This window comes from Muscardinus avellanarius, assembly GCF_963383645.1.
Source record: "Muscardinus avellanarius genome assembly, chromosome: 3".
Lineage (NCBI taxonomy): Eukaryota > Metazoa > Chordata > Mammalia > Rodentia > Gliridae > Muscardinus > Muscardinus avellanarius.
This window is the reverse complement of record NC_137788.1, coordinates 17,737,784-17,763,370: the sequence shown is the minus strand read 5'-3', so window position 1 is coordinate 17,763,370 and position 25,587 is coordinate 17,737,784. Positions and strand designations below refer to the sequence as shown.

At 56.1% G+C, this 25,587-nt stretch overlaps 1 protein-coding gene across 3 annotated transcripts in view; it reads right to left on the bottom strand.

Moving 5' to 3' along the window:
* EPHB2 (EPH receptor B2) overlaps positions 1-25,296 on the bottom strand; it is a gene marked incomplete at both ends in the record, with an annotated part of 175,173 nt that extends 149,877 nt beyond the window's left edge. For all 3 annotated transcript variants that reach the window (XM_080691939.1, XM_080691940.1, XM_080691941.1), the window contains one exon: positions 25,236-25,296. In XM_080691939.1, the coding sequence (XP_080548065.1) occupies positions 25,236-25,296 (61 nt within the window). The remainder of the gene's footprint in view (positions 1-25,235) is intronic.
* Between the last annotated feature and the right edge of the window lie 291 nt (positions 25,297-25,587).

Sequence of the window (25,587 nt, the reverse complement as noted above, 5' to 3'; positions counted from 1 at the left end):
ACAGGAGGATCGCGGTTCACAGACAGCCTCAGCTACTTGATGAGGCCCTTCGCAACTCAGGGAGACCCTGTTTCAAAATAAAGAATAAAATATAGGGCTGGGGATGTAGTTCGGAGGTAGAATGCCCCTGGGTTCCATCCCCAGTCAGTCAGTCAGTCTCTCTCTCTCTCTCTCTCTCTCTCTCTCTCTCTCTCACACACACACACACACACACACACACACACACACACTAATAGCAGGCTAGGCACTGCGCCTGCAGCCACGTGTGCTCAGAGATGGTGGCTCCTGTGCCGTCATCATTACTGACAGTGCGTGAGGGTTTGGGGACCAAGAGCAGCTGGCATCTCTTGACTTTGGAAAGTCCATTAACAGGAACTTGGGTAGAGCTTGGACTATTTCGGAATAAGGAAAGGAAAAAGGAAAAAGAGGAAGTGGGCCGGGTGTGGTGGTGTGTGCCTGTAATCCCAATACTTGGGAGACTGAGACAGGAGGACTACAGGCTTGGGGCCAGCCTCGGCAGTGAGGCGAGGCCCTCAGCAACCTTAGTGAAATTCTATTTGAAAACAAGAAATAATAAAGGGCTGGGGTGTAGCTCAGAGGTAGAACATCCATGAGTTCAGTCCCTAGTACAAAAACAAAAGAGAAAGGAAAGAAAGGAAAAGAGAAAGAAAGAGAAAGAGAGGAAGAGAAGCTAAGACAAGGCCCCTCAAGTGAGTAAAACCGTCTGAGCTTCTGTACAAATCATCCCCCAAAGAGGAGGCTGGGGCAGGTGGTTCCCAAGACTCCAAGACACCGGAGAGTTCTTGCTGAGCTGAGCTGGGGTTCCTTGGGTCCTACATGAACTCAGAGACCTCTTCAAGGAGGGTGGATGTCAGAGCCACCCTGAGCCACCCGACATCCTGCGCATCTCCTTCTAGGGACTGACTGCCTAGTTTCAGACACATCCTGCGCATTATGATAATTTCCTCCCACTTCCAAGGTCTTGTGGGGGTGTCACGCTGAGTTGTAAAAGCCTCTAGGATAGAGGAAGTTATTTTTATGGGCAGACAGTGTATTCATTCATTCGCTCATTCATAAAACATCACTGGAGAGCCGGCTGGTAGCAGGCCCTGCGCGGCGCTGGGGACCCAGGGCTGAAGAGGCTCTGGCATTCTTCACATTCCGGCCTGCTACAGGAGGCCGGAGTGGACAGAGCCATACCTTGGACAGCCATCTAGAAAAGAATTCTAGCAAAAAGGCCAAGGGGAGGTACAGAATGGTACAGACTAAGGAATGGGAATTGAGTTGGGCCCCAGAGGATGCACGGGAGTTGGGGAGGCAGAGAAGTGACAGACGGACACTCATTCTAGGCGGCGGCTGGGGACAGAGTGAAGGGGCATGGGAGTTTTGATACGTATGTGGGAAGCCTAGAGTTTGTGGATGGCAATGATAAGAACAGCAGAGACATCATCCTGGCCTGGGTCACCAAGCAACTGCAGCTTAACTTTTTTTTGTTGTTTGTTTGTTTGATTTTTGCTTTTTGTGGTACTGGGATGGAACCCCTGGGGGCACTGTACCTCCAAGCTACACCACCTGCCCTATTTTTTATCCTTTAATTTGAAACAGGGTCTCACTAAGTTGCGAAGGGCCTCGCTAAGTAGCTGAGGCTGTCCTCGAACCGCGATCCTCTGGTCTCCGCCTCCCAAATGCTGGGATTATTAACTTCGGTTTTTATAGACAAGGAGCCCAAGGAGCAGGGAGTGATGTGGTGTGGTTTGCCGTTTTGAAGACTTGGCGGTGATGCTTTGTGGGGCCCGGCACGCACAGAGCTGGTCCAGCAGGGGAAGGTGAGGCCTCTGGTCGGGCAGGGGCTGCAGGAAGTCTCTGGAATGGCCAAGGGGTGGGGGCATGCCGCTGCTGGCTCTGGTCCAGGGAGTCCCTCTTGAGATCCACCAGGTGGACAGACACAAGATGCCTGGCCAGGCCAATGTCTGGATTCACAGGTACCTGGAGACCTCTGGGGGAACCCCCAAGTTCTTGGTTGCATCTCCCCTTCAGAATCACCCAGCGAGCCACTGCCAAGGTGGCTGTAGCCATCGCTGCCCCCGCTCCCCTCCTCCCCAGTCCCGATGCAGGGAGGGGGAGGCAGGCTGAGCCCAGTGTGGCTGAGAGCCCCATTCTCCTCAGAGGCCAGGTGACCCCCTGCCGCCGCCCCACAGAGCCTGGGAAGAAAGGCTTCTCTGCAGAGAAAGCCCTGTTCCAGGCTGGCCCTTTATCCACGGTGACCCTGCACCGCATCGGCAGCACAGGCCCACGCTGCAGAGCCGGGGTGGGAAGGGGCCTCCTGGGGCCGATGGGAACCAGACTCCTTCCCACCCCACCCCCAGGGAATCCCACTTGGGCTGACGAAGTGACCAAGGTGGGCTCGGGGCTGGGGGCAGCCAAACTCGTCCCCGCCATGCACTGGGAAGGAGTGGCGGGCCTTTATCTGGCCTCCAGGATTCTTTGGGAGGAAAGTGAGAGGGGAGCCTTTCATGCTTCTGCCGCCAGCCCTGGGCCGCCCGCCCCACCCTGGCAAGCAAGGGGGCCTCCCCGTCCCCAGGCAGCCCCTTGCCTTGACTCCTCCAGGCACAGTCTCGCCCCCTCCTGTGGATAGCCCTGTACAGTGCATTCCCTCCGACACCCCCCAGGGCAACACCCATGTTGACCAACTGTCATTGTTTTGTTTTATTTTGCTGTTGGGATCAGGATCGTGCCTCGGGCCATGTGCACTGAGCAGCACCCCCAGCCCAAGTATCTTTAACTTTATCAAGCACTTCCTTCAGGCCAGGCACGGTGCCTCCTGCAGGGAACTGAAGCTCAGAGAGGGAAAGCAGTCTAGTAAAGGTCACAGAGCATGTGAGTGGCTGAGCCAGGATTTGAACCCGGGCTCATATACTATGCAAGACTCCGGGGTTGCTCTGTTGATGAGGCTCATAGGGCAGCTTTGCCCTGCGCCCCGTGAGCACATCAGCCTCCCTTTCTCCCGGGGCGGGCTCTTTTCGAAGAACCCTGGGTGTTCTGCAAATATCACAGGCTGGCCTGGGGCGAGAAGCGAGAGTACAAGTGAAGAAATAGAAAGGAAATAGGCAGATAGGGAAGAGGCCTCGGTAGAAAAAAGTCACCCGTTTCACAAGGAAAACAAACACCTATACTGTAAGCCAAGTTAGCCCAGCTGACATTGCAGACTGTCCATCACACAGGGCTGAGAGGGGCTCAAATCACGTCGCTAGGAAGAGAGAGAGGAGGCGCGCCGCAGGCAGGTCCCGGGAGCTAGGAAGCCCCATCTCAGTAGTTCTCTTTCTCCTAAGGCCTGGGGTGAGCCAGCACCCCTTTTTCTTGGACAGAAACTAATCATGGGCCCTGGACTCACCCAGAAGCTCCAGCACTGAACTCCCTAACCCAGACCACAGCACAAAGGAAGGCAGCCGCCTGAGTCGAGCAGGACTGCGTCAGCTCAGCCGTGCAGTGTCAGCGAGTGTCACCCTGAGTCTCAGCCTCCCTGCCTCGCGGGGCTGTTAGCAGGACACCCTGCCCGGCACCAAGCAGATGCTCAGGAAAACCATGCTGTCAGCGGCCGCTGCAGCACAGAACGCCGTCCCTCAAGCCGTCTCTACAGTGTGTGCGTGTGTGTCTGCAATTTTCTGGGAGGAGGAATTCACTTTTTTTTGGCAGTTTCTCAAGGCTCTGCATGACCTCAAAGAAGTGGAGAACCACACAGCAACAGAACATTCCCTCTGCTTTAGGGCAGATACATCTCTGGACCTCAGTCTTTCCACCTGCCTGTCTCCTTAGGATGCCACAAGGCTCAGGAGAGGCCCTGGGGGCGTCAGAATGCTGGAGGCTGCCTGGCAGTGGCTCTGCGGGAGGCCAAGGGGATTTCACTCTGCGGAGGAGGCAGCCCAGGCCCATATGGGTTGTGCTGGAGACCTTGCTCGTCCAGGCTGGGCCCTGAGCGGGACCAGGACAGAGATCCGTCCTCCTGCCTCAGGAGCTTCCGATGGGGAGGATGGTTGGCTATGTTTTTGCTTTTGGAGGTGAGGAGGTCAAGAATTTAGAGTCCTGAGATTGCCTTCTGGCTGGGTTCCCACTAAATCACAGCATCTGGTTGTAGCAGCTATAAACATGGGCTTCAGCGCCAGGAGATCACGGGTTCAAAGCCCAGTTCTGACTTATTTGGGGTTATTCATTTTGTGACTCTTCGCCATGTGACATTGCACGGATTCTTTGTCCCGTGGGTCTTGGTCCCTCCATCTGAAAACGAAGGGGCTGGCTGGAAGGGCACTGGGGAGGGGACCCACGGAGCACCTGACAGTCCCAGGCGGAAGCTCATCCATGGGGCGAGTCCTCTCACCTCTTGGGGTCTCAGCTTCTGTGTCAGTGGGACGGGTCCATCCCGCGCCTGTGCCCTACAGGCCCTGCTACACTCATATGTAGAACACACGGTCTGGCTGCCAAGTGGTGGGTCACAGAGACCCCCCTCCTGGGACTGCAGGAGCAGCTGAGATGGCTGTGTGAATACACACCCCGTAAGCTGCGGAGGGACACACTTGCCAGCTGCGCTCAGGGATTCCAAGGGGCTCCAGCTGCGAGTCAGAAACCAAAGGGGGGAGGGGCTCGCCTAAATATGAGAACCTGCTAGGCAAAAAGGGAGTCCTTTAAGTGGAAGTGTTGAAAGGCGGCTTTCAAATCTGAGCTTGTAGCTGTGCGCGCCTGCAATCCCGGGACTCGGGAGGCAGAGACAGGAGGACCAAAGGTTTGAGGACAGACTCAGCAACACAGATTCTCAGCAAGTTAGCCAGACCCTGTTTCAAAACAAAAAAATAAAAAAAGGCAGAAGGTATAGCTTGGAGGTAGAATGCCTCTGGGTTCCATCTCCGGTAACACACATACACACACTCACACACACATACATACACACACATCTGAGCTTGTGTGTGCACATGTGTGCATGTGTGTGCGCGTGTGTGTTCTCACATGCACTAGGGGGCGTGGAATGAAATGAGGTCATATGGAAGTGGACTATTTTTATTTCAACAAGGCATTTTAAAAATACTCCTAATTATATGAAGATGGGAGAAAGGCTTTCTCAAAAATTAGAGAGGAGAGATGGCGCGGCCTCTGGCCCCCACACCCTGGCCCCCGCCCTCTCCCTCCCAGCCCCCCCTGCAGCCCTCACCTTTCCCAGGCCCCCGCAGCTCTTGGCGCCCACTCCTGGGAGGCAACCGGCCCACACATCTGGGCAGAAGGGAGCCAGAATCCCCAGCCCCACCCTCTGAGCCCTTTCCAAGGGGGTCTGATTTCATCCTCCGCAACCCTGGAAGGCAGATCCTCTTATTATCCCCACTGCTCCAATACAGGAAGTGCTTCGGCCCTGGAGCTCAGGAAGGTCCTGTCGCCAGCCCAAGGTCACACAGCCCATGGGTCCCTTCCCCTGGACTGTGCAGTCTTCTAGGGCAGCCGTTGCAGAGGCTCTGCAGGTCCAAGCGGGGTAGCCCTGTGGGAAGCGAGGACCAGGGAGATGCCCCAGCCATGGACTGGAGCCCAGATGCCCCCAGCACTGACCCCTGTGCCTCCCATGGTGGTCATCTCTTGAGCACTTACTATATGCCACCTGGGCCCTGAGAACTGAAGCCACAAGTGATGTTGGCCAGCTGGAGTGGCTGCAGCTGGGCAGCGATCCCCACATAGCCCCAGGCCCACAGAGGGAAACGGCCTGTGCAAAGTTGCCCAGGGGTCCTGCCAGGTGGCCGGGCCCAGGCTGGGCTCTTCTCTGCCCTCTGCCCTCCTGTCCAGTGGGATGGCCCAGCAGCACCGAGAGGCCAGTGTGACTGTCAGGGGATCGAATTGCCAATCGATTATTAATTTATGTCAGGGACAGAAAGACAAATACTTCCACATCACAAAAACCACCAGAGCCGGGCGGGGGCGTGACAGACCAGGGGAGAAGAAATGGAAGGCAGATCCTCCATCCCCACCCCATGCTGCCTGAAGCCCACCAGGGACCAGAACCGGACCCCCAGGTCCCCACAGGCAGCAGCGCCCACCCACCTGGAGGCCACAGAGGGTCCTCCCACCCCAGGCTGCCCCAATGGCAGGCAGAACAGCTCTTCAACACCAGCCAAACCCTGGCACCCAAACCCGGAGACTCTCCCTGGCTCCTCCAGCTCCCAGCTCACCTGAGAAGGAAGCCTGCTTCCACCCTCCCCTCGCCCTCCTGCTCCAGCCAGAGGAGCTACCTGCACTTTCCTGACACCAGGCCTTTGCTCAGACTGGCCCCTGCCTGTAACGCCCTCGGGCACCACAAGCCCCTCCTGGCTCCCACAGTCTGCCCAAGCGCCCACCTCTCGCTGGCCTCCCAGCCCCTCCTCTGGTCTAGGTTCTCCCAACCTTTCCCCACTCCAGAGACACTTGTCACTAGTCTTGCCCAGGGGAAAGAAAGCTCGTGTTGTTCCCTGTACTTGCCCACAGCCACAGGACTGGCAAGAGGCTGGGAGGTCAGGACCCAGAGGCCAGGGAGGCCCAGCGCTGAGGTTGGGTCTCAGCAACAAGGAGGGGAAGGCTGCGTGTTTACGCCCGTGGACCTGAGCTCACAGCTGTCCCCACTCACTAGCTGTGTGACCCCACCAAGTCGCTTCCCCTCTCCAGCCTCACAGGGCCTTCTGGTAGAAGAACAATCCCAGGGGCTGTCTTCCTCCTCCTCGGGGCTGTGCAGACCGGCGTTGAGCTCCCGGAGGCCAGGCCCAGGGTGCCTAATTCACCTCGGCTCCCACCCCCACCCCAGGGCCTGGCCCCGTGCCAAGCCCCTGCAGACTTCAATGCCAGTCTGCTCAATTAGAGGGAGATGACGGATGTCACAGCACTCTGCGACTGTCACCCAGAGGAACAAACACGCGCAGCCTCTCCTCACTCGCTGAGACTGTGCCCGCGCCCACTCACCCTGCCAACCGGTACATACACATTAATTGAGCTCCTACTATGGGCAGGCATGACTCTAGGCCCGGGTGTCTGGTGGTGGTGAGGAGAGTCAATCCTGGTTCCTGTCTTTGTGGTTTATAGTATGGTGGGAAAGAGAGAGAGAGATGATCAAAGAAACACACACATAATTTTAAAATAAGGACTCTGAAAAATGCTGTATAGGACCTGCTGAGGGAGCCATTGGGGGCTCAGGGAAGCCGCAGAGGATGAGTGAATGGTCCAGGTGACGCAGGAGCAGCATCCCAGCTGCAAGAACCAGCCCGTGTAAAGGCCCTGCGCTGAGAAACCCAGAGATGGCAAATCCCTGAAGTGAGTGAAATTATGATGCTGAGGTGGGTGAAGAGCCAGAGCAGGTGCAGCCAGACTGCAAGGGCTTTGGCCCCTGACCCTTGTCCTCAGAGCACAAGAAAGTCATGGTCATGGTTTAGGGAAACAGCATAACTAGCTTTAAAATCCATCCCTAACGTAGGTCTGTGCGCCTCTGATCCCAGTGTGGCTATGTCGGGGAGTGTCCGGCTTAAGTCTCCCAATCTGGAGATTCTGAGGCTGAAGGCCTTCTCTCAGAATCTCAGGATACGGTGAGGAGTCAGGACTGAGCATCCGAGGCTGCCTGGGTGCCCGCTGGCTGAGGTCTACCCCGCGGACTAAGGTCTGCCTGATAACGGTACAGCTGTCACGCAGAATCTCAGGCACCTTGGTGCAGCTCCCCCTGTGATCCTAACTGGGAGGCATTACCCCAAGTGAGCAGATGATCAGGATGTGTAATTTCTGGAATAAACACAGCTGTGTTTGTTTCTCTGCACCGCGCTGCAGACAGAATGGCAGCCTGGCCCGCCGCGTGCAGCTGGAACCTCGCACCTTGGGACGGACGCCCCTCCCGGCGCCACCAGGCACCACCGTCCAGGGAACCTGCCTGGAGGACAGCTGGGGCCCTGGGGAGGCGAGTGGCCTGACCACGGAAAGGGGAGGGGACTCGGAAGCCTCGCCCCAAGGGCACAGAGCATGGCCGCCGCCAGTCAGGACAGCGGGCTTAGAGTTGTCACCGTGGGAAGGTCCTTGCGTGCGAAAGCCTCCATGGATGCACCCTGAAAGGCCAGAGGACAGCCCTGAGCTTTCCAGATGGGGAAACTGAGGTCCAGGGGAAGGGAGCGGGGAGAACAGGGCGAGGGACACCGTCATTGGGCCCCTGCTCTGTGCCAGGCGCTGCAGCGGGTCCCAGAAGCTCCGTGATGTTCACACGGCCCGTAGCCAGCAGGGCCACAGGAAGGGGGCACGGCAAGCCAGCTCGCGGGGCATGAGCAGAGTGGGCATCGCCCTGAGCGCTAAGCAGGACTGTGCATGGGAAGGGCCTGGCACATTGTGAGGAGCCCTAAGTGGTGGGCATTCCTCATTCATTCATTCATTCATTCATGCTGTTCTTGTTCACTGATACCTGCTGTGTCCCAGACGCTGTGCTGGCAATTACAAACAAGAGACGGTGACCGACCGTGTGAAGCGTCCATTCTTATAGGGACGGAAAGTATGACTAATGGTTTAAAAGTTTTGGTATTATGATGTCCATTTTACAGCATGGTAAAAATGAGGTTCCTGATGGTTATATGATATTAACTAATTAATTTATTTCGTGGTATTAGGAGTAGAACCAAGGGGTGTTCTACCTCTGAGTTACACCCTGAGCTCTATTTTATTTTTTATTTTGGTGTGTGTGTGTGTGTGTGTGTGTGTGTGTGTGTGTGTGTTTTGAGGCACTGGGGATGGAACTGAGGAGCATTCTACCTCTGAGCTATACCCCCAGCCCTATTTTTTATTCTGTGTGTGTTGGGGGGTAGGTACTGGAGATGGAACCCAGCGGCTTTCTACCTCCGAGCTACACCCCAGCCCTATTTTTTTAATTCTTTATTTTGAAACAGGATCTCATGGAATTACAAAGGGCCTAAGTAGCTGAGGCTGTTCATGAACCCAGATCCTCCTGTCTCAGCCTCCCAAATGCTGGGATTACAAGCACGTGCCACCACACACGGCTCCTTATTTTTTATTCTTAAATAGGTCCTTGCTAAGTTGCTGAGGCTAGCCTTGATCTTGTGATCCTCCTGTCTCTTCTTCTCAAGTACTGAGATTATAAGCATGCACCACCACACCTGGCTTTTTATTTTTTTAATTAAAAAAAATTTTTTTTGTGATACTGGGGTTCCTGGAAGCCTTTCTACCTCTGGGCTACACTCCCAGACCTATTTTTTTTTAATATTTTTATTTGGAAACAGGGTCTCTTAAGCCAGCACGGCTGGCTTCGAACCTGCGCGATCCTCCTGTCTCCGCCTCCCAAGTGTGGGGATTACAAGTGTGCACCACTACGCCCGGCTACACCTGGCTTTTTAAAATCTCCATTATTAGCCAGGCATGACACATGCCTGCAATCCCAGTACTTCCCAGAGACAGGAAAATGTAAGTTTAAGGCCAGCCTCAGCAACTTAGTAAGACCCTGTTTCAAAATAAAATCAAATAAAAAGGGCTGGGGGTGTGGCTCAGAGGTAGAATGCCCTTGGGGTCAATCTCCAGTAACACACACACACACACACACACACACACACACACACACACACCTGTTATTTGTTTTAATCTCACCCCATTCTCAAATGGGTTAGAGGCAGAGGTTAAACAATGTGTCCAGGAGCCCACAAATAGAAGAGGGAGCACCCTGAGGCGTTGGTCCCTCAGAGTTTCAAGGGCTGTGGATCCAGACCAGATCCCAGCCCTGCCACTGGCTTTGTTTTTTTTTTTTGTTTTTTGTTTTTTTTTTTGTGGGTCTGGGGATGAAACCCAGGGGCATTTGACCTCTGAGCTACACCCCCTGCCCTATTTTTTATTCTTTATTTTGAAACCGGGTCTCACTGAGTTGCAGAGGGCCTCACTAAGTAGCTGAGGCTGTCCGCGAGCTGCGATCCTCCGGTCTTAGCCTCCCAAATTCTGGGATTACAAGCGTGCGCCACCACGCCCGGCTTGCCACTGGCTTTGTATGGCTCAGGCAGGCTGCGGGCCCTTTCTGGGCCTTGGTCTCCTCACACGTCTGGCTTTGACATTCTGCATGCTAGGATGGCTCTTGGGTGCCACCTGGGTATTCTGGGCTCTACGGACACCATTACGAGGTACTGAGGAGTGATGTGTGCGTGATACGGAGGAGCCGGGAGGGCTCTGGGAGGGGTGAGGGGAGCAGGCAACCACCCTGCCACCCTGTCCTGACTTGTTCCCTCTGCCACAGCCCTGCGTCTGTCCAGTGGCTGAATGAGCAGGAGCCTCCTGCGGGGGCCCGGCTCATCGGAGGCCCTGCAGCCCCACCAGGCCTGCGGCCTGCCCCTCCCTGCTCCGGTCCCCTCCCAGGTCAGCCTCCGAGGCCCCTTCCTCAGTTCTTTCCTGCTTTGGGTTTCTTTCAGCAGCTTCCTTCTGCCTCTAAAATCAAGCCCACCAGCCTGTCGCTCAAGGCCTCTCCTACCTAGCTCAAACCTCCTCTGCCTGCCCATCCCTCTTCCCTCTTTTACACACTTCTAATCAAACCAGCTCCTTTCCAGCCCCGAGGCCTCGGCTGTGCTGTTCCCTGGAAAAAAAATCGCCCTTTGCTCCATTCCAACCTGCCTTCCTGGAGGACGCTGCCCCTCTGCACCCACCGCACTCCCTCTCACACACAAGTAGGCACAGGCTGAGGGCCCTTCTTCACATCCTTGGGACCAGAAGTGTTTGGGATTTAAAAAAAAAATTTTGTGTGTGGATTTTAGAATATTTGCATATATGTAATGAGATATCTTGGGGAAGGAACCCAAGTCTAAACATGAAATTCATGTTTCACACCCCTTACACACAAGAGCCTGGAGGTAACTTTACGGGGTGTTCCGAGCGCACCTGCATTTTGACTGCAGCCCGTCCCACGAGGCCAGGCGTGGAGTCCTCACTTGTGGCATCATGTTGGGGCTCAAACATGTTTGGATGTTGGAGCATTTGGGATTTTCTCATTGGAGACGTTCAACCTGTGTTAGAGTGTGAGCTTCGAATGCCAGCATCTCTGCACCTGCAGGTTTTTTTTTAATCTATAAAACGAGTTAATAGCTATTATCAGGGTCGATGAGGAGAATAAGCGAGGCACTGGGCTGGTGCCTAGCTCTGAGGGGGACACAGGGCAGGAGGCTGCTACGAGGATGATGCTGACGATAGAAGAGGGGAAAAAAAAGAAAAAGGGGAAGAAGAGATGGACGAGGAGGAGAGAGAGGCAGCGTTGCCTGGCCCCTCTCCTGGGACAAATCTCTGACCTTGCAATGTCAGTTCTGTTTGATTCCTATGTTGCCTACCATCCTAGAGACTTTGAACACCGAGTGCTGAGTGGGTGGACAGGTGGCGCATGGAGAGAGTGGGATGCGGAGAGGAAGGAAGGATGCACGGACACATGAGCAGAAACCAGGAGCGGGGGAGACTTGAAGGAGCCAGCTCAGCCGCACGGCGCCCGCTGGCCGCACAGGCTTCTGGGACCAGATGCCAAATCTGCTCCCAGCTGGTGCATCTCCCCTGGCTCCGAGCTCCCGAGCTGCTGGCCAGCATCAGTCTGTATTCAAGGTGGAGTCTAAGCCCGGGGCAGCTGAAGCCCAGGGGAGTCCCAGCTCACCCCACCTGCCACCGGCCGCTAAGAGCGCCAACCCCTGACAGCAGGGATATATCTCCAAAGTGCGAGCCAAGTCGGTGGGAAAATAGGATTTACTCTACAGAAATCCACTGCGGGGCCAACTCCTCTGGAAGTCCCCAGTGCAGAAACGTTGGCAAATCCTCAGTCGGTGTCTCAGACATTTTTTCCAAACCTGGGGAGGGTACTGTTTGTCATCTCTTTCCAGAGCCAGAAGTGGGAATAAGGAAATGTCACTGTGTAGATACCAAAGGGAATTTGAGGGGAGAAATGAATTCTGGTTTTCAGTGTCTGTTCATCCTTCCATTCTTTTTTCTATCTACCTATCCCAAACATGCAACTCTCCTGCAACCATCCAACTAACCATTATCCATCAATTCACCCATCCATCCATCCATCATCCATCCATCCATCATCTGTCATCCGTCCATGCCATCTCCACGAAACCATCATGCCATCTACCTATCTATGATCCATTCATCAACCTGTCCATCATTCATCCATCCAATTCATGTAACTATTCGTGCCCTCATCCTCTATCCACCTAGCCACTCCTCCATCCAACCGCCAACCAATCCCTCAACCACCTGTTCAACTGCTCAGCCACTCACTCAACTATTTAACGGTTCACTATCTGACCATTAGAGTCGAGGACCTCCCAGTATGGCTGAAAGGAAATTAGACAGGTCGAGTGGTTTTGTAGTACGGTCTAACCTGAGCAATATAAAAGAGGTACACACAAGGGACCACAGGGATTTGGAGGGACCGGATTTAATCTTCAGTACTGCAAAGAAACAGAGAAAGAGAGAGAGGTCCAAAGTCCTGAGTCCCCATGGGCACTTGGTTAGCTGTGAGCTCCTGGCCTGTCCTCTTTTGTAAGTCCACCGGACTTTATAAAATCCTCCTCGCTTCCTGGAGAGAAGGGCCGTGTCCCCGCAGCTGCATGAGAAGTTGCCACCTGCCCCCAGGTGAGCTCTTGCCTGGCTTGCACGAGGCCACACAGGTGTGGCACCCGGTAAGCTGCAGCAATGCTAGTTCTTCCCTGTGGCTGGCGCCCATGCCCCACCGCGTGCCAAAAGCAGTGAGCAAAAGTGGTTGGCAAGAAGGCAGATCTTAGGCCAGGTATGGAGGTGCACACCTGTAACCCCAGCAACTCAGGAGACAACTCAGGAAGCGGGAGGGCTGCAAAATGAAAGCTAGCTTCAATAACTTGATGAGACCCTGCCTCAACATAAAGTGAAAAGAATTTAAATAGGGCTGAGGTGTTGTTTGGAGGTAGAATACCCCTGGGCTCAAGCCCCAGTACCACAAAAAAAGAAAAAAGCAAGCAAGAAAGAAAGAAAGAAAGAAAAAGAAAAATGAAAAGAGAAAAAAAGGAAAGAAATAAAAAAGAAAGTGGGTCTTAGACATGTACAAGTCAATCCCCACTAAATATAATTTTTTTTTGTCCAGGACTGCAACTTGTATTTGAATGGTTTAGAAAAAAAATAGACACATATACACATATCTATAGACATACAGAATGTGAAAAAATGTCTACAATGGTTGAATATAGATAATGGCTATATGGGGTTTATTTTACTATACTTTCAACTTTTCTGTAGGCTTGAAATATTAAAAGTAAAGTGGTGAGCTTTCTTCCTGTCTATCTTGAAGTCAGTGGGCTTGGATTTGGGCTGTAGCATTTCTGGCTTGATGGCCATGGATAAGCTTAATTTTTCTTCGTGGTACTGGGGATTGAACCCAGAAGCACTCTACTTCCATGCTACACGCAGCCCTATTTATTTTTCATTTTGTTTTGAAACAGGGTCTGGCTAGGTTGCTGAGGCTGGTCTTGAATCTGCATTCCTACTGTGCCAGCCTCCTAAGTACCGGGATTACAGGTGCACACAGCCACGCCCACCACGGGTAAACTATTTACCTTCTTTAAAAAGCCTTACGTTTTTAATCTTTAGAACATGAGTAATGATGACGCCCAAGCCCCGTGCTTGGTCTCCAGCACTAAGCCCTCGGTAAATGTTAGTTGCTGTCGTGATGACGAAATTATTATTCTCACTGAATAGCTGAGAAACTAGGCTAGGCAGGGTTTGGTAAAACACTTATCTCTTCTATCGCCCCAACACCGGTATGGAATAGGGGATGTTGTGCTCATTTTATAGATAAAAAATCAAGGCTGAAGAGGGTAAAATGGTTTTATCAGCCAGTCGGTACAAAAGCCAGGACTCTGAACACAGTTCTGTCAGTCTGCAAAGACCAGGCTCCACCACAGTGCCTCTGCTGCTCCTGGACCAGGCCAAGGGGCCCTGGCCTCAGCGCCCCTTCAACTCCCATGGGGGCCAGTCGGCGGGTCCCAGGCGCTGCGGGTGTGGCCATGCTTCCGGGTGCCCGGGGCACCCAGTGTTGGGGCTTCTGGGAGGCTCCCAAGCTCTTCTGACTGTTCTCTGCAAGCTGCGGGAGCTGCCATCTGAGGGCACAGGAGTGACAGCTGATGCTGACGGGGACAAGCGGGAGGACGTCCCGGCCAGGGCCCTGACTCCAGCAGGCTCCCGGGGCCACGGCCTTCTGTGGGTTCCAAAGAGGCCCTGCGGGCTCTGGCTGAGGCCGTTCCCAGGCCCTGCCTCCCCCTGAGAGGCCGAGAAGCCGCATTCAGGCGCGCGCGCCCCACTGTGCGCTAAGCCGCTTTCCCCACTTACACGTTTCACATGCTTTTTGTCCTTCCGGCTTCCCATGGACGCAGGCCAAGTGACAAGTTGGTGCTGTGGACATATGTCGTCGCCATAATGGGCATGTTGACCCCACGCTCTCTCCCTGCTGGGGCCAGGCAGCGTGTGCCCCGCCCAGTGCTTGGCACGCCCCACTCTCAGCCACACAGGACCCCTCCCAGCTCCCCAAACACCTGGCACACGCTCAGGCCCGACCCTGATCGCTGCCGCCCCACTGCCTGGATACCTGCCTCCCTGCTTGTAAGAGTTGTCTTACAAGTCGCCTCTCCCCAACCTCATGTTACAACTGAAGAAAGTAAGGCTCAGCAAACTAAGTTATTTTGGTTTTGGTTTGGTTTGGTTTTGCTTTGACAGGAGCATTCTAACTCCAAGCGACACCCCCAGCCCTTATTTTGTTTATTTTTCATTTTGAAACAGGTCTCACTAAGTTGCTAAGGCTGGTCTCAAACCTGCGATTCTCCTGTCTCAGCCTCCTAAGTACTGGGATTATAGGCATGCGCCACCACAGGGCCAATGCTCGCCGGGCGTGGTGGCGCACGCTTGTAATCCCCGCGCTTGGGAGGCAGAGACAGGAGGATCGCGCAGGTTCGAAGCCAGCCGCCCGCGCTGGCTTAGGAGACCCTGTTTCCAAATTAAAAAATGTAAAAAATAGGTCTGGGAGTGTAGCCCAGAGGTAGAAGGGCTTCCAGGAACCCCAGTACCACCAAATAAATAAATAAATAAATAAATAAATAAAATAAATAAAAAAATAAAAGGGCCAATGCCGCCAGGCATGTCAGTGCTCCAGTACCGGGGAAGCTGAGACAGGAGGATTGCAGGTTTATAGCTAGCCTCAGCAAGTTAGTGAGTCCCTTGGTGAGTTAGATAAACCCTGTTTCAAAATAAAAAATAAAGAGGGCTGGGGTATAGCTTGGAGGTAAAATATCCTTACGTTCAATCCCTAGTACAAAAGAAAAAAAAAAAAAAAAGGCCAATGTCACGCTGTTTTAATGTTAGAGCCAAAGATCTGGCCCAGCAAGGCTCTACTCTGAAACCAAGTGATTTCAAGCTGCCAACTCTGTCCTCACAGGGGAGAAATGGAGTGAAGACGTGAAGGAGATTTTCTCTCTGCCTCTAAATGTGCCAGATGCCTACAAAACGGCTCTTAACATTTCTGGACTGTTCTGGAGGGCAGGAAACAGGAACGATGCAGAGAAGTCACAGGAACAGACTCCCCAGTTCCAGGTTAAGAGGCACCTTCTAGCCAGCTCCGCCTACACCGCAGCACGACCTCGCATGAGTGGCTGCGGCTCTGAACCTCTACTTCCCCATCCGTACGATGCTGACGATACCCCTGCTACTTCTGTCCCCAAACATAGAGACTGCGGCTCAGAAACTGGTGGACAGGGAGCCAGATCCAGCCAGCAGACAGTTTGGCTTGGCCAGAAACTGCATTTTTTAAAATAAAAACGAGGGAATATTTAAAAACCAGTTTTCCCATCAACATCAAAACTTTACGAATCAGAAGAGCTGGCAAAACAGCCCTAATTCCTGCAAAAAAAAAAAAAAAAAAAAAAAAAAACATGGTCCAGATGGGGGGGGGGCACCTGCCTTTTTACACGTGGCGTGTGCTCTCCCGAGGGCCCCACCATCCATCTGATGCCCAGCTGCCCCTGCTCTGTCATGCACGAGCCAGGCCAGCTTGTGGCCCCGGGGTCGCTGGCCAGCACTCTTGTGATTTACTGTCTGTATGACACTGAATTTGATTTCCTATTCAGTCAGCAAATAGATAAAAGCCCCACTTCGTGCTCAGTGATGTAACATGAAATCCCCCGGCCACCTGTCTCAGGTGCTCAGAGCTCGGCACCTCCACCCTCATCACCGTATGCGGGGTCTTCGCAGTTGAATGAAGAACCCAATCGCTCCTTAGCACAGCCTTGGAGGTGGCTGCAGTTATGATCCCCACCCTACTCATGAGGATGAGCAATTGCCTAGCCACAGGGGCTCCTCCATCCCATCCTCAAATTCCATCTCGCTGGCCCCAGGCCTCCTTCCCTGGCCTCCAGCCTCCCTCCAGGCCTTGGATATCTGTGCCTCTGGGCTGCCAGTTTTCATTAAGTTAGAGGTTCCCTTATTGCACAAACACCTGCCATGTCTATCATGATCCAGGCTCGGTGCTGGGGATGGGATGCAAAAGGGAACGGGCAGCCGCAGTCCTCGCGGGGCAGGTGGGGAGTCCTGGGAGCATCAGGAGAAATAAGGGCCGGGGCTAGGGCGGGAGGGATGGAGGGATGGCAAGGCTGGAAAGAGCTTCCTGCGACTCCTACCCTGGACCAGACCACATATTCCATGGGAGAGACTGTCTCCAAACATGGCTGCCAACAATTCCCCCATCGCCAAATACAAACCCCTCCCCATTAAGGACGGTCTAGGTATAAGCTTGGCTCTTGGCTCAGAACACACAGAGACGTGTGAAGATGGATGAAACGGGAGTGTGGGCGCAGGTACAGAGCCTCGCGTGTTGCTCCACGACATTATCAGAGAGGACACCCCAGACAATTTTCCAGGACGACTATCTAAGTAAATTTTTTTTTTTTTTTTTTTTTTTAGTGGTACTGGGGTTCCTGGAAGCCCTTCTACCTCCGGGCTACACTCCCAGACCTATTTTATATTTTTGAAACAGGGTCTCTTATGCCAGCGCGGCTGGCTTCGAACCTGCGAGATCCTCCTGTCTCCGCCTCCCAAGCGCGGGGATTACAAGCGTGCGCCACCACGCCCGGCTAAGTAAAATTTGATGTGTTAAACCACTGAGCAAGAAATGGGGCTTTGCTTGAAGGGCTGAGCAGAAAATCAAGCCCCATGAATTTTTCCCTTCCTTTGAACCCAAGAAGCTTGGGATGAGTCTTTGCTGGCTTTGCCTGCCTCGACCGACAGAAACCTGCAGGGGTGATGTTTTGTGACATTGGTGGGAAGCCCTCAAGAAGCCTTGCATGGGCTGCGGTGTAGCCCAGAGGCAGAGCCCTTGCCCAGCATGTGTGGGGCCCTGATTTGATTCCCAGCACCACAGGGGGGAGGAGTTTTTCTTTCCCCTTGGGAATCAGCTGGAAAGAGCTCAGTCTAGACAGATGAGTGATATGGAGGCATGAGGCAGCCTGGCCCTCCAGCCATCCCCACCAGGCCCAGGATGATGCCCATGAAGCCACAGTGGCGCTCCAGTCTCCCTTAGCTGAGCGCAGCCCAGGGACCCTGCTAACACCACACAGGGCAGCACAGATGCCTGGCTGGAGAACCATTCAGCCATTGCTATTTAAAGCTGGTAAGTCCTGTGAGGCTTGTTATGCAGCAACAGCAGACAGATACACTTCTGAAAATCTTCCTCCCAACTGTGGATACTTCCTCCCTGCCCTGGGTACTCAAACCTGGTGCTACTGAGTCCAGCCACTGAGCCCCTTGTTTTATGGAAGAAGCAGGTGAGGCCCAGGGAGGATCCTGAGCGAGTCGTTCCAGGTTACCCAGAGAGTTAAGGCCAGACCCAGGAGGCGGACTTGAGCTCCTCAGGGGCTGAGTGGGAAACGCTGATGTGTGACACAAGTCTCTGCGTTGCCCTGTGCTCATGGGTTTTGTTAGAAGAGGCAGCCGCCTTTTGGCTCCGGCAACTGCGGAAATGTGGGAATTCGGGCCCGGAGAAGCCAGATTGTCTGACTTTTCAGAAAAGCCAGAAACAGGATTTCTCTGTAAATTCTCTTAATTTCAAATGCTGGCTAAGAATTCACGTGGGCTTGTTGGTCTCTGAGCTACTGAGCCTCGCCTTGGTCTTCGAGCTGGTCTGGTCCCTGGCTTTGGGCAAGTGCCATTATCCCCAGAGCCTCAGTTTCACCATCTATCTCTAAAATGGGCCCCTGGCCTCCTGCCTAGTCACAGGGTTTCTATGAAACCCGATGAGTCCACGCATTTGGAATTACAAGCTGCCGGCCCATTCCGTGGTCCTCGTCCTCCGTGGGGACGCCCCTTACGGTATAATGAGTTAACACCCGATTTGTCTAAGTTACAACAACATTATTCTGTCCATTATGACAGAGATTGCGTTTTTATGGCAGGTTTGTGAGTTTCCGAGGCTCCCGCTTGCATTATCTCAGGATGCTGATGGAGCCGGAGGCCGGACGGCTGCCTCGGAGACCCTCCCGGAGCCAAGCCTTTCCTGAGTGGGAGGCGAGGCCCAGAGCCTGGGCTCGAGTCCCGCCTGCCCTCGGTCCCTCTCGGAGCCCGCAGGCCGCTGGGTACCACAGGCTATCAGCTTGGGGTGAGATCTAGAGCAGGGGTGGCTGGCCCACATGAGCGCCCACCCCCCACAGATGCAGGGCAGGGCACAGAGTGCAGGACCCCACCCTGGAGCAGGGAGGCTCGGGGGCGGGTCTTGAGGAAAACCCAGGTGGAATCCGGAGAGGCAGGCTGGGGGTCTGGAGTTGGTGGCCCCCCGCTTGGGAACACTCAGAACCTTGCCCTGTGGAGGAGCGGAAGGCAGGGGAGAGCTGGAGAGGGAAAGACCTGAGAAACCACACCCGCCCTCCCGCCTCTGAATCCGGTTTCCCACTGGTATCAAGCAGCGTGGGCAAGAGTTAATGTTTGCCGGCCTCAGCTCCTCCGCGCTAGTCCTTCCTGGATTATACATCCATTCCTCTGCCACCCCAGGATCTGGGAACTGTGCTTCCCTGCTTTAGCCAGGAGGGAACCAAGCCTCAGAGAGGGTAGGTGAGGAGCCAGAGGGCACGCAGGAAGCAAGTCTCCTTTCCTTAATCTCTGGGGTGTGCTTGTTGCTCAGGGTCAGGAGGGAAAGGGGCCAGCAGAGGACTCCAGAAATAGGAGCAAATGCTGAGGGGTAGAGGAGGCTGCCCGCCATCTCTAGCATCTGCCTGGCGGCTGTACACAGGATCTCAGGCAGTCCTCACCCCTCGCCTCCCGGCCCTCTCCCCAGGTTCCAGATGAGGAAGCCCAGGCTAGGAGAGCAGGGCAGCTCTGCCCCTCACAGGGCACCCCTGCTCCCAGGCTGCAGACGGCTCTGAGAAGCTCACCTAGTGAGGCCCGCCCCCGCGCTGGCTTTGTGACCTAGGCCAGCCCCAGGTGACACAGGCCACTGGGGATATAGGTGCCCCCTCCCCCGCCCTCCCTCCGGAAGCAGCTGCTTTTAAAGGCCCTAAAACGCTTTCAAGGCAGCCTTATCAGACGCCGATCCCAATCAGGAGGCTTCCAGGTGCTGCCAGCAACGGCCGCCCCACCCCTGGGAGCTGTGCAAACATCCCCTCCCTCCCTCAGTCCTCTGGCTGGCACAGGGGGTGGGCTCTAACTCTGATTGATTTCACTGCATTTCAGTCTTTTCCAGTTTCTGGCTGGGTTTTCTCCTCTTCTCCCAGGAGTCCTGTGCCTTATCCCAGGCCTGGGGTGGGGGAGACTGTGCTGTCCCATGGAAAGACCTACAAAGCGTGTAAATGTGTTAGAAATACATACTCTCCATCTCCTTCCCATCTGCCAAACCTCCATCTACAATAGGCGAGTGGAAAGACAGGAGACCAAGCAGGACCTGGGTCAGAGGTGTGGCCGGGTCCACCCCTGCCAGGAAGCCCTTCTGATCTGGATCCCCTAAGCCCTTAGTGGGAACACAAGCCCCTGCTTTGCCCAGCCCAGGCCTCTGGTCACAGCCACCTCCAGCTTCCAGCTGCTGGGGGCCTTTCTGTGCACAGGGATCTGGCCTGGGGCCTAAGCGTGCGGCGTGGGCGAACTCCGGGCACATGGTGGCCAGCCGCTGACCTGGGCTGAGTGCCCCTCCTGCCAATCACACAGAGAAGCCCCCCCCCCCGTACCAATGTCACACCGGATGAAGGGGGCCACCGGTGCCTAGAGGGACCACTACCAGAGGGACTGGCATCTCAGCAGGACAGGGGGTGCAATGAGGGAGCACGCTTAGGCCTCCATAGGTGGCGGACGGGCCCCGCTGGCATGTGCCTGGGGCGGGCCAATGTCTTCGCAACTGTTTTGAAGATCTTCTGAAAGCTAAGGCCCCGTCCCCAGGAAACACCACCTGTACATCCAGGTTCTGTTCTAGTCTCGGGTACAACAGCCCCTAGGACTTAGGAGACCCCAGTGAAGAGTCCCCAGCCTAACAACTGAGCAGACCCTTTATGGCAGTCAGGGTGCAACAGGAGAGAGAAGGAAGGAGGCCGTCCACTCATGCTTCGAGGGTTTCCACCATCCCAAGCCTGGGGGGCGTTGGGGACATGTGGAATAGGGGGATGCTTGTCACCCAGACAACTCAAATGCCAAAGGGGCCAACAGAATCCAGTGTTCACTCACCATGCCTGCAGGGGCTCCAAGGAAAGGGGTTCCAGTGGAGCCAGCACCATCTACACAGCCATGTGTCTGGCTGACCCTTGAACCCAAGGAAGTGCTCGGAGGGCACCGGAAGCCTGGTCTGCGTGCCCCTAAGGCACGCCGGGCTCCCTCTCCTGCCCAGCGCCGGACACGGGTTAGGTGCCCAGTGACTCCCGAATCACAGAGGGATGGAGGAAGGAGAGAACGAGTCAGCTCGCTTTGGGAGTCTCCAGCATTTGGGTTTTAACTCTAAGCCCTGGTTTCCTGGCCGAAAGCAACCTCCTTTGAAATGAGAAGCAGAAGAAAGAAACATAAAAGGAAGACGGACTCCAAATTAATCCCACTAAAGATCTTGGGGTCTGAGATAGGTAATGCCCAAGAGGTTGGCCCAGCGGGGCTAGGATGGGGTGGAAGGGGGGGGGTCCTCCACCGCATGGGGAGGGGTCTCCTCCTGCCAGCTCGTACGGCTGCCAGCCCTGAGACCTCCGCTCTGCCGAGCTCCTCTGCCACTGGCCCCAAACACTTCTCTTCGGGGCCTGCTTGGACCCCCCTCGGTGTCTCCTTGATTTCCCCGCCAGATGGGCTCTGTCCTCACAGCACTTTCCTCCTCCTCACGCTCATTCCACACCACGGGAGAATATATCCACCAGTCCATTCACTCAACCCTCAGTCTGCTCACTGTCCCTGCTGTGTCCTGCTGGCAGAGCACCCACGTGGCCGGGCACAGTTCTAGGCGGGGAGTGGTACAGCAAACACGGCAGGTGGAAATGTCCTCTGAGCTCACAGGCCAGGGGGCCACGCATCTACTCAACAAGGAAACAAATACGCCTCTGATACTCTTACAAGAAGCAAACGAAGCAAAGCCCAAGAAGCTAGGATAAAAAGAAGCAACACTGAGTCCCTTCTAGGTAATCAGGGGAGGTAGCATTTGAATAGAGCTCTTCAGCCTAAAACCCAGGACACAAAATTGGGCCCGATGGGTCCCTGCCTTCAGGAACTCACTGTGGAGCAGGGAGCAGGCAAATTGGCCTCACTGCCACTGCGCAGGACCAGATCTGGCTCATCTGAACGTCCCTATGCACTGGAAGTCAGCCATCTTTTACAAACACAAATCAGACCAGGCCCCTTCAATGGCTCAAGAACCTTCGATGGCTCCCCGCTGCCCTAAACTCAAATTCAAACTCCGAGCTTTCCATCCTCACCTTCAGACCCGCCCTGCCCACTCATTCCCGGCCTCGCCTCCCACAGCCAGCGGTGACCCTCAGACTCAGCCAGGGCGGCTCCCGCCCCCAGCCCACATGGGCTTCCTCATGCAGGCATGCCTCTCCTCGTCCTCTGGTCCCAAAGTCACCCTCCACAGATCTTAACGTGCTAGGTGGCTAAGGAAGTTTCACTGAAGGGGGAACAGAGACAACGAGGCAGAGCACAGAGCCAGACGAGATGAAATAGCCCTTTTCCACCCTAAAGCCCGTCCCCGGGTGGCCCTGGTCACTTCCTCCCGGCAGCACTCTGGGACACGCTTCGCACATTCTAGCTTGCCAGCGGCTTTCCCTGTCAGCTTGTCTCCTGCCTCCCTGCCCGCCCCGGGGTCCAGCGCCACGCCAGCCAGAGAGGAAGCTCCATAAATATTTGGAGAGCAAATGAAAGGCGAGAAGATTTTCTCTAGACCTCAACCTTTGGATTCCATCTAGTGGCGGGTCCGCCACTGTCCTCTTCTTTTGGCTGCGTCCCCGGGGCTCTCGGCTCCTTCGCTAAGCCCCAACTCCAGATGTTCCACACTCTGTTTTTCTTGGAGGGGTGTCATGGTTTAGGGGAGATAGTACATTTACGTGTGCGCGCGCGCGCGCACACACACACACACACACACACACAAACACACCCTCTTGCATTCCATGGGCTGGAGCTGGAGTTCCAAGGCCTGAAACACTTAGGCCAGCGCTGGCACTGCTCAGAGCCGGAGGAGGGAGAGGGGTATGGAGGGGTGGCCACCTGGCTCAGGAGCTGGGAGCCACACCGGCTGTCTTCCCTGGCCCTAAGCCTCCATCCTGTTCTGACAGACTGTGCTGCTTCTGTGGGAACAGGAGGGGGGCCTGCCCATTGCCATCTTCTACTCCACAAAGGCCATGTCTAGGGCCTCACGGTGGACCTCTCCCTGTGGGTGCTCTGGCCCGATCCTTACAAGCCCTTCATCAGACAGGTGGGACGGGTATTAAAATCATCCCCACCTGACAGATGAGGGAAATGAGGCTGAGAGAGGAAATAAGGTCTGACCGTATGATGGAGTCCTAAGAGATTAGTCAGATCATTTCACAGCCAGGGACACCGAGGCCCGTATAGGGAAGGGAGCTGGCCTGGGTCTCACCGCCCATTAGAAGCAGACCCCCGAGCTCTATCTCAAACCACCTCCCCATCCATTTGGCCAGCTCTTCATGAACCCTAATGGACTAAGTCCCTAAGCTTAGGAAAGAGCCTGAAGTAGGTTCTGGTCCCACTGAGGCGCTCTTCCTCCTCCTCCACCCTGCAGTGGATTCCTTCCCCACCCTGCCCCCAAATGGCAGTTCAAGCAGTCCTCCCCCCCGTGACATCAGCACCGGTCAGCCCTGCGTCCAGGGCTGGGGTACAGCCAGGCGGCGCCCAACAGATCCCAAGCGCTCCTTGCCAGGGCCAGGGCTGGACAGACGGGGGGCCCTTCTACTACCCCACAGTAATTAAAAACACACCCAGACCTCTTCCAACACGAGAGAGGCCAATTTTCTTCCCCTCCAGCACCGCTGACTGCGACCTAAATAGCAATATTTATGCCAAGCTCCCCATAATACTGTAAACATCCCAATGTATATCGGGCCAGCCCGTGAGTCATTTCCCCAAAGCCAGAGCTAATAAGTGGTACCTCAGCCATATCCCAGGGAGCTCACGCCAGCAACTGGGCCCCGGGGCGGCCCTCCACACCCAAAGCCACGGCACCCTGGGTACCCCACGGCCCCACTCTGGGAAACCTCGGGCAGCCGCCAAATCCTCCAGGAGCCAGAGAACAGCTGCCCGGTGCCAGAAACCGTGGCTGCCATCCAGGGCCACCCTCCGCCCCCTGGCTGCGGCCACTAAAGCGCTCATTACGGGGAGAAACTGGAGTTATAGCACGGGGTCCCCCATCACACTACCCACCAGGGGCTGCAGTCCCCGGGCCTGGTCTGATCAGGGTTTTATACCATAAGAAAGGGAAGAGCCTCCCCAAGAAGAGGCTTCATATGCCCCACCTCTTGGCGGCAGAATCCTGGAAGGGGTCGCCCTGTTTGGCGACAAGAAAACCCAGCCAAGTAAGTCCTGCTTCAAAAACCTCAGACCCAGGTACTATTTTTAGCACCCAACAACTACTGGTTGAGACAACAGACTTTCCGAGCCTCAGTTTCCCCATTTGGTAAAAGGGAATAAGGATCCTATCCAACTGCCTTCCCTGGAACATTTATCTTGAAGTATCCAACACAATTGTGAGTGGGAAGGCACTTTGTAAAGCTTAAAGTACCTTGTCAACAGAGCAGCACGTTGTAAACCACAGCGCGGGGGATAGTGCAAAGTACTCCATAAACTGAAAAGCGATTTGAAAACTGTAAAGCGCGGTACACATGAGAACCATTATTCAGATTCATTTCTGGCCCTACAGAGCTCGGCCATTCTTGGCAGACACACCCAGACCCCTTGAACAACTTTCCCTCCTGAGCCAGCCAGCTCGGGAGACCTGGCAGCCGCTCCTGCCCCCCAGGGGGTCAAGAGGGATGGACCCCGAGGCCTCGGGGAGCCGCCGGGCGACCCTGGCCAAGGCCAACACATGGCGAGAGCATCTGGTCCGGCCCTCGGGCAGCTGGAGAGTTCTCGGGGCTCCAGCCGCCACGCTGCGCGCTGCCGCCCGCGGGGCGGTGGCCGGCGGGGGATGCCCGGGGACCCCGCGCGGCGGGGAGATGCCCACGGACCCATCCCCCGCGCAGTCCTCCCGGGGAGGGGACCCCATTGTACGCCGCGGGCGATGGGCAGGCACCGGGGCCGGCGCGCTCGCGCCCACTCTGCCAGCCCTGCAATCCGGGGCGCTGGGCCCCAGCCCCGGGGGCGCGGAGTGGGCGCCCCCACCCCGGCCAGCCGCGGCGCCTCCCTCCCTCCGCTCCCTGCCAAACTTTGCAGCCCGGGTGCACGCCCGGGCCCCGGCCCGCGCCCCTGCACCCGCGGCCAGCCAGGCCGGGCCGGGCGCGGGGCTGCGGGGCCGGGCGCGCGTGGGCAGCCCCGGGCCCTGGGCGGCGCTCGCCGGGCTGGCTACAAAGCGCCGGCAAGATGGTCCCTCGCCGCCTCCTGGCACGGTCAATCAGCGCCCCGCTGCCCGGGCGCCCGCCGGCCCGCGCCTCCCGGCCGGCCGGACACACCTCCCCGCGGCCACCTGCCCGGCGCCCGCCCCCGGGCAAACTTTGCGGGCCGGCGAGGTGGGCGCCGGCCGGCCGCCGCTCCCCGCCCCCACGCCGCCGCCCGCTCACCTTCCACGGCGGCCAGCATCGGCAGCAGCAGCAGCGCGGCCCCCAGCCTCCGCAGGGCCATGGCTGCGCTTCCCCAGGCCTCGGGCCGCGGCGCCCGGGCGGGAGCGCGCGCCCCGGGCTCGGGGGGCCGGGGGGGCGGCGAGGCGCGGCGCACACACAGCCGCCGCCACCGCGCAGCCAGCAGAATGAGCCATCCAGCCCGGGCAGAACGGGGACCCGGGCTCCGCCAGCGCCGGGCGCGGCCCACCTGAGCCGCGGGCGCGGGGGGAGCCCGGGGTCCCGGCCGCCGCCCCCCGCGCGCCCCGCGCCCCCGCCGCCCGCGCGCCGCCCCCCGCCGCGGGCCCCCCGCGCG